This window comes from Poecilia latipinna, unplaced genomic scaffold, assembly GCF_001443285.1.
Source record: "Poecilia latipinna isolate Pla-1442-1.1 unplaced genomic scaffold, P_latipinna-1.0 Scaffold1429, whole genome shotgun sequence".
Lineage (NCBI taxonomy): Eukaryota > Metazoa > Chordata > Actinopteri > Cyprinodontiformes > Poeciliidae > Poecilia > Poecilia latipinna.
Genome location: NW_015114045.1, coordinates 186,199 through 195,284, shown reverse-complemented (window position 1 = coordinate 195,284; position 9,086 = coordinate 186,199). Strand labels below are relative to the sequence as shown.

Here is a 9,086-nt window from a genome sequence, read left to right as displayed (position 1 = left end):
GCACAGCTAAGATACTGGAGGAACCCTCAAGCTCCCAGGCCTCTGGTAGAGGACCTGAGCTCAGAGGATGAAAGAGAGAGACCACCCGCGGAGGGTGAGGAAGGGAATTTTATATATATATATATATATATATATATATATATAGATATATATATAGATATAGTCTATTTTCAACCTCTGCTTTGCATTGTGAAAATTGTTATTTACAATACCAAATAGTTTAGTTGTGTGTACCTAGTGAGTTTGTTGATTGTAAGGTTAAATTATTTTTATTACTAAACTCATATAGTAGAGAGATGTTGTCTGTGTTTATTTCATACATGTGTTGCGTCTTGGTGTTCAAAGAACACCAGTGCTGGATTCATGCCTTCATCTATTATTACTTTAAAATCTAGAGTTAATCACGCAGGTATTTATAATACCTGAGAGTGATTTTTGCCAGTTTGTGCCCCAGCATGGTGAATTTTAGATAATGAAATAGTTTATTAATCACTGCTCTATGCAATAATCGATAGCCAAAACAGATTTACTGTTGCACAATATTTGAGTCAATTACTCCTCTTTATACAGATACATACAGATGTTCAATGTTTAGTAATAAAATAAAAACAGATAGTGAACATAATATATTTAAATAAATTAAATCTGGAAGAAAGAAAATGTTTAATTGTGTAGGAAATGTAGGAAGAAGCAAATTCAAATGAGAACGTCTTAAAACAAAAAGATTCTGAATTCCACAAACATTGCAACCAAACTGACACCAATCATGTCAGATTTTTATTACAAAGAAACTGTCTCTCCAGTTTAGATTAAAACCATAAAATGGAAAGAAACAAATGCATTGAAAGAAAATAGTATACTATAAACATTTTAAACCAACCACCTTCCATCCTGACACATTTTAGGTCATGTTAAGAGAGCAAGTAAATTCCTTTGAACAGAAAGATAAAATAAAACCACCTGAATACCCCAAACATATTTTACCTCAAAATATAATCTTTAAACTCTGAACCAAAGTAACTATATGGAATAGTTATATACAGTCACTTCTAACTGTGGACCAGCATTATTTGCTCTTAATTATATTCTGTTAGAGTAACATTTTTTTAGTGCATTGTTTTTGTTTTTGAAAGTTGTTGCTAAGCAGAAAACCACCCCCATTTTTAGGAATCCACTTGATACAGATGTAATATTATTTCCAGCTTTCATGTGTAAAATTTCTCACATGAAATGTTATAATCTTATCAATTACTCACAGAGACGACAGCAAAAGATTACGACAGTAGTCAGATTTTTTACAAAAATTAATAAATAATAAATAAACAGTTTTTCATCTCAGTCAGAGATGTGCCAAACTTGTCACTAAACTGGTGAACATGTTTCAGTCTCTGCAGAAGAGCATAAACTGTGCATGAGTTGTGTCTGGATAACTAACTGTTCATTAACTTTCATTGATGACAACTGTTTTCATATGCACAAAATAATATGAATTTAAAAAAATAAACAACTAAGAAGGAGAAACCCAAAACACAGAGCCTGAATTGTTCGTATTGACAATAGACATCCAAGGGGTGGATTTTATGTGTCTGTATTCTGTAAATTAGATATCGTCGTCTACCAGCTCGATTACTGCTAAACAGTTCACTCACTGTTGTGATCAACGGTATATATTGGTTCATTTAGACACATTTTCTGCTGCTTTAAGAAAATACATAGCCTATGAGTTCACAGTCAGCAACGAGGAAACCAATACCACCTCCTATTTTCACAAGGTAGAAATAGTTTGTCATCATCAATACTTTGGCAGTATGACTTAATAATTTACACCAAAAACGGAACTTTTCATCTCTCTCCCTCTTCTCTCTATCCCTCTGTCGCTCTCCTTCATATTCATGTTTACACCTTTTCCTCTCTTTTCTCTCTTCTTCCTCCCACCACGCCCTTAACTCCTCCTCCTCCAGTTCCCTCTGGGCTTTTTTGTACATACTATTGGTGTAATGGTCTCCCCCATTTCTTTGAACCATTTCTTCTATTTTATCCAGAAGTTCTGTGACCTGTTGTCTGTCTGAACTCTGCCCATTGATTAACGAGTGGTATCTTCCTCCACACCTGTCTATTAGAGTTTGTAGTTCTTTGCTTTCTGCCACATAGACCTCAACAGATTTACCTCTCAGCAAGTCAGAATGAGTGAACAGGACTATGGTGTAAGAAGCAGCAGCAGAGCCAAAGTTATCCTGGATCCACTTCACAGTGTCTTTTTCCTCTTTTGTGAATCTCGACTTTAAGTTTATCACTAACAGAAAAGCATGAGGCCCAGGAACTGACAGCTTAACACACTTCTCAATGTCTTCTTTGAGTTGTGCTTGTGTTTTATCTGTGTCAAATAATCCAGGGGAGTCGATCACCACCATGTTCCTGTCACCTTCCAGTCTCTCTCGTCTCTCACAGGTTTTTGTCACCGATTCAGCCGAGGCGTCTTCTCTAAATGCTGAGTGGCCCAAGATGGTGTTTCCTGATGCACTCTTTCCAGAGCCAGTTTTTCCAACCAAAAAGAGAGTCCGCTGCTTTGAAAAGCCTGAGAAAAATTTCAGTAAATTCTCCAGTTGTCAGTGTTACAAGATACTTTTTTACCAATGAATATGAACAAAACATCTTCACATATTTTTTCGAAGACTAGTGTACATGTAGAGGGGTGAAAAGCAAGTTATTAGTAAATTAAAAACAATAATTAAGAAAATAGGCACCCCAACATAATTTTTCATTTTCTTTCCTTAATTTCTCTTTGTAATAAGTTCTTTAGTGGCGTTTTTGTTAGTCCATGCAATTCCACACACACAGCCGCTAGGGGCGCTGTCGGATTGGTGGCATAGAGAGGATTGACCACACAAGAAGAATATTGCCATCCAAAATTGCAGGGTAACATACATCAATACACAAAGTGAATCCACTGTGATGCTACTATGATGGTAACATAAAAGTGTTTGGTGTCAACTATCTTTGCTGTTTATGTTGATGCCTTTCCCTTGAGGTATTATAGTTTGTTCAGTGACCGTGGTGCATGTCTCAGAGCAGAAATGCTCAAAGCTTCTTGTTCAATCTTTAAATCATTGTGTCACTTCACAACAAAAAAAGCAATTTTGCATTCCTTCGATGAAGGTGCAAATGCTTTTGTAGATCAAAAAGTATTAAGTGGGTTTCTGTTGAACAGTCTTGACCTCCGCAGCATTTAAGCGAACGTTTGTCGTACAAGTTCTCTGCCCTGCCCCAGAATCAATGCTGTGTGGGGTTGTTGACAAAGGACCTGTTCATTAAAGTCTGCTTTGGGTCCAGACCAAACAAGTGGACCAATGGATTTCCCAGTGTTAATACAACCTAACTTATTTGTGTTGTAAAAGGATTTGTTTTATTGTTTGTCTCTTACTGTGTATTATAATCCTGCTTCATTCTGTTCAGGTTAAACACAGTGTGTTATTTCAATCTCACCTTTGCTTTGAGACCGGCAGTGAGCCATGAGTCCACATAATGCGAACACCAAAAGGTGGAACCAAGCTCGGTTCCAAGCCTTCCCGTCCAACATCACAGGATCACAAGTTTCTGTCAAAACACAAAACACAAGGTCTAATTAAACTGTGATTAATTAGACCTTTGAACCTTGACATTTCAAATCGCTCTTCAGGCCTGCATTGAAAAAACAAAGTTTTTTGCCCACATCATGACTGAAACAGTTTATCGTGTTTGTTGGTGTTAATGCTCTGCTAAAGCAATATTTAATTTTTCTATCTGTTTTACATGATCTTATATATTAAGAAAGTAAAATGTTTGCCTTTGGATTCAAGTCTTGTATAAATGCAGAGAGGAAAAGGTAGGAAAGAGCAAATTTTATGAAATACTTTAAAAGGTCAAATATGGCGGACCAAAACTAACATAAGAAATAAAAGCATATATATTTAGTTTTTCCTTGTCCTTACAAACACCGAGCAACTGCAAGAAACATAAACGCCCCACAACGTCTGACGCAGTGACGTTGGTTCCAAAGCTGAATTGGCCAATAGTAGAGAAGCTGGACATAGAAGGCAGATCTCTTCATCAACATAAAGATGCACACAGAGAATTAGAAAAAGGAGAAGCAGAAAAAGGAGAGCAATGACAAAAGAAAGAGGGCTTGTGTAAAGAAAAGACAAAACAAAATATCTACTTTTCTTGACAAAAACGCACATTTAGACAAATATGCAGGTTAATTATTGTAATCCAAATCTAATACAGTTGCTGCCTCTGTGTTCCAGTTCACCAAGATAAATACTAAACCCTCTTCTACAGACCCCGTTACTTTACTACAATGTGAATAGCTGCAGAAAAACAGTAAAATATTTTTGATTTTTTTGCTTTACTTCCCCAACTTTCTTGGGTCTTCTCATCCGGTCCCTCGCACAATATTTGTTCCTTATCAGTTTCCCTCCACCATAAATAAGACATCAAAATATGCTCCAACCTACCATTCAGTCTATTTAACACAGATGAATAAAAAGCTGATAATGTCATATAGCATACCACGACAGGCTTCAGTGATTTCGGATCTGAAATGTCCCAAACTAAAGCAAGGAGAAACGAAAACCTGTTAACTAAACGTGCACGATCTCGCGAAAGCAAAACTGAAACTTATCGTTCCACGTCACTGCCGTGCTTATATACCCCAGATGAAGACAAGAAATCTTAGTCTCTACAATTGTGCTGCTTCTCAATTAAAACTTTAGTTTTATCTGAGAATGGTGCAGCAATTAGTTTCAGTGATTTACATATGAAAACCTGAGTAAACACTATATTTTCTGTTTTTCTAAGTAAAGCTTCCTGAAGACCCTACGTGAGAGTCATCTCACGCTGGTATTCTTCCTGGTCCGTTGAGGCAGCCTTGTCCTAAATTATGGTTTGAGGAGAAATTTGGATACATACTTTTTTTCCACAAGACTACTGTATCAGTCTATTTAGGTTGGGTATTACTCTTTACCTTTCTCCTCCTATTTTCTTCCCAAATTATTTCACTGCGGGACAATAATTAATTTCACTGTGTTCTGGTTCACTGCAACAGAGCTGCTAGTAGATATTCCCTGCAATATGCGCAAAGTTTTGCAAAAGAAGAAACCGGACATTTTAACTCGTGAGGAAACAGAAAAGCCTCCACCAGCTCCAGCATGCAACTTTGTGAGCACGCATTTCCCTCTAGTGGTCTTGAAAAAGCACAGCAACTTTTAAGCCCATTTGCTCGTCGTTTTTTATTTGTATTTTTATTTTGCCTGCATCTTTCTTTAACATTTCTTAAAAAAAAAATGAAAGTGTGGAATATGTTGACTGTTTTTTTGTGTATTTGAAATAATGCTGAAACTGGTTCAAATCTCTTCTATCATGTATGTAAAATCCAAGAATATTCTGATGCAGAAAGAGGTTCATAGTGAAACTGTTTTACAAATGGATAAAGGAAGGTTTTTGTTATTTGTTAGGTGAAAATTAATTTTTAAAATGTTAATACTTGTGATAGCAGGAAAAAGTGAGGGTTTTGGAGTGACTATCTCTGTCTCCTGACCTAAATATCACTGAAACACTTTGGGGAGGTCTCAAACATGCAGTACATGAAGACAACATTTTACAGGAACTGAATCTTTAGATTAAAACATTAAAAACAGAGCTATGATCAGGGTCATTTGGTTTGTTTCTGTTGTTATAATGGTTCGGGGCAGTCATTCTTTGACAAATAGATGAATGCAACCAATAACTAATTGAAGAAATGTTTTGCATTAGCACTAGTCTGTTAAAAAAAAATTAAAAACAACCAAAAACAAAAAGAAATACTGCAGTCGTATTTAAACTTCTGAGCACATCTGCAGTTGCGTGACAGCATTGCAGCCCAGATTTTATCTCTGCAGCCTGATCTCACTGAGCTCCTGTGAATTACTGGCTGATTGTTGGTCTGTCAACAAACACGGCGTTAAACACAGAAGGTGCCGTCTTGCTGACGTTTCCACCTTATGGTTGAATTCATGGAAGCTCCTGAAAAGTCTTGATGACAACCAAACCAGATAGAGAAACAGGGTTTATTTTCTGTTCAGTTTCACTCTGCTTGTACCCTAGCTGAAAAAACATAAATAAATGTCCTTGCCTTGATTGAAAGGTTACATGAGTCACTGTGGAGACTCTTTAAGCTTATATGTGCTCTTTGCACGACTGAAAAGTGGATGTGAAATTCAACAGAAGTGGAGTTTTTTTATTCTGCTTTTGGACAAAACCTGAATGTTAGAGGAAATTACTAACATGAGATGGAAAAAAAATATCAGATGTGTGGTTCATAAAATTATCTTTAGCAACCTTTCCCTCCTTTTCAAGATAAAATTATATGTATATTTTTTGTTTGACTTTAAAGAGATAACTGTCTGTAAAAGACTAAAAACACAAAATAAGTAGGTATAAATGACAATCAATCCTATTTGTATTAAGGCATGTCTTCAGCTCTCTAGGTGAAACTATGTACCATGATGCATCATTTCTTGGAGTGGCAAAGAAAACTGAATTTTCATTAGTTGGAGGGCTTAAGTCCTTATGGGACCCACTGGTCCTTATGGGATTCAAAGTCTGGGGCCCATATGTTGAAGAGCTGTGATGAGGTTAGAGGTTAGGACTAAGGTTGAGTTAAGTTAAGTTTAAACTAGGTTTAGAGTTAGGCATGTACTGGTGATGGCTGGGTTTAGGGTAAGGCTGTGTGTGTGTGTATGTGTGTGTGTGTTTGTGTTTCAAGGATAAAGAGAAGACAACAGGAATGTGAATCCCCTTCACGTGTAGGCAGAGGCTGGAGCATCTGTTCAAGTGCTTTCCTATGAATGTGCTGTCAGTGATTGCTCAGACAAAGAGGGGGCCGCTGCACGTGCAGCACGGCTGTTTGGGCTTCAATGAAGTGAAAATGGCTGCAGTTTTCTGTAATTTGAACTTTACGCACGTGGCACCTTGCTGTAGAGAAGAAATCTCAAACTTGTTTGTTCCAGAGGCAGAAAAAAAAAAGAAAAAGCTATGATTAATTATTGATCTTAGCCTTGCAGTTTATGTCCTGGTACATCGTTATGGGCTTGAACTTTTTCAAAAAGTTCATTTATTTCGGTAAATAAAATTTTAAGTCAAATGCATATTACTTACACAAAGAGAAAGATATAGTATATTACCAACAGAACTTTTATTAGTTTTAATGGTTGTAGCCTCCAACTAATGAAAAAACCAAAACTCAGTTTTCAATACAGAAATGTTGACCAAGTATAAAACATGTCCATGTGCAATACATTTAATGCCACAGTCAGGACTGCTTTTATATGGATACTTCAAGATGTCATGGAGGTGATTATCTTCCTATTGATAATATATTGCAAAGTATGTCTGGAGGGCTTAAGTTAAGTGTATTTGTCCATCCATGGGCATTAAACCACATATTGGAAGTGTTGGTAAAAGTGATGTCCTGCTCAGTATGGATCATAGGAGTTTTGTATCAGTGTTGTTGGACTTTATATCTGATGGCTTTTTAATTGTGAATTATATTTACTGAATAGTGTCTGGCTGCTTTTATGCATTTCTTATTTAAAAAATAAATAAATAAAAACACCCAGCTGGGTTGGGGACTCCAGGTGAAAATTATCACCAGAGATACAACCTGGTACAGTCCATCTTTCCTCTTGAGCTTAGTGTTTATTGTACATCGTCCCTGTTTCAAACAAATAAAATAATTACAAAAATAACATCAGCATATTCTGAACAACTCCAGAACCATTTTATAAATTAAATACAAACATGACTCTGCTTTAAACCACTGAACATTCCCTCCTGTCCTTTTTCTCCTTCACAGGTGAGAGGATTGTCACTGAGCACCGTCTTGATCGCTTTGCAAATCTCCCCCTAAAAAGTGCTGAATTATTACTCACGCTGTGCTCGTTTCATACATTCAGCACCAGAGTTAAAAGGGAATTTATTTCAACCTACATTTGCATGAGATCCTACATTACTAATCTGAAAATAAGCGCTGAGAGTTTCCAACCGCAGTAACTTGTTCCTCCTCCTTTTTATATGCATGAACATCCTAAATATGAACATATCTAGCCTGATATAGACAGTGGAAGTGACGACCGTACAGATCTAACATCCACACAGGCTTATGAGCTGAGCTGTGCTGTGCTTGACTCAGACGAGGCTGCGTGTGAAGACTAAGAATGAGTGGCTGCAAAGATGATGCATTTGCTGCCCAAGCCCTCTGAAGGATATGGTCAGAATCTGCACTTCAATAATAACCTTCTGTTAGCTGTTCTCTCTGGCCAAATAGTGGGTTTTATTGGTGTGTTTCCAATCATCTCTCAGCATCTCTCTAACCTTATTTCTAACATTGCTCTGAGCCTTTCAGAAGTGATGACTCACACCTTCATAACAATACCCCATTTTCATTTGTGTGAAAGCCTAATGGCACCCAGGCAGTAATACTGTGCTGTAATTATTAAGTTAGATTATTTGAGCATTATTTCATCTCGTTTGTTTTTTTTTTCAGTTGACAAAGCAGAAGTGATTCAGATTTTATTTCTCCAGCAAATATTAACCTGAGATGAAAAGGAGTGACCGGTGCTTTAGTGATACGAGAAGCTCTGTGAATATTGAACATTGGAGATTTATTAGCGGTTACTAAGAGGAGTCCAAAGCAGTACCCATGGAAACACATCCTTTGACCCTCTGACAAAAACAGAACTTTTATCCACAATTACAAATAACCCTATTGATGCCTTTATGAAATGTTTCTCTATATTGGGATCTAATTTTTCTCCTTATTTCCCTGTTGTAATTTTACATACCAAGTATCCTTTTTTGAAGGTTTCCCTGCAAATAAATAAATAAATTAATTAAATTAAATAAATAAATGAAAAGATGAAGGAAACCAAATCTAAACAAATGTATTCCTGGGGTCTCCTGTCAGATCTGAGAATTAGTAGGTATAGCTGGAAAACCCTGCTTTTATGTGAGTGCTAAGGGTGTGTGGGACTTCTGGCAATCACGATTCAGTTATTACGCACTCAAAACAA

The 9,086-nt window shown here is 36.7% G+C and overlaps 1 protein-coding gene across 2 annotated transcripts; it reads right to left on the bottom strand.

Annotated features, from left to right (window-relative positions):
- Window positions 1-1,106: 1,106 nt before the first annotated feature.
- On the bottom strand, window positions 1,107-4,633 carry LOC106962550 (GTPase IMAP family member 7-like). Of its 2 annotated transcripts, XM_015057018.1 has the most exons (3): window positions 4,549-4,633; window positions 3,484-3,594; window positions 1,107-2,575 (listed from the first exon to the last, which is right to left on the bottom strand). In XM_015057018.1, exons 2-3 carry the CDS (start codon window positions 3,575-3,577, stop codon window positions 1,701-1,703), a joined length of 969 nt encoding a protein of 322 aa, XP_014912504.1. In that variant the 5' UTR covers window positions 3,578-3,594; window positions 4,549-4,633; the 3' UTR covers window positions 1,107-1,700. The 2 variants fall into 2 exon arrangements, with proteins under 2 accessions (XP_014912504.1, XP_014912505.1); XM_015057019.1 differs by lacking the exon at window positions 4,549-4,633 and having other exon boundaries at window positions 3,484-3,675.
- Window positions 4,634-9,086: the final 4,453 nt, after the last annotated feature.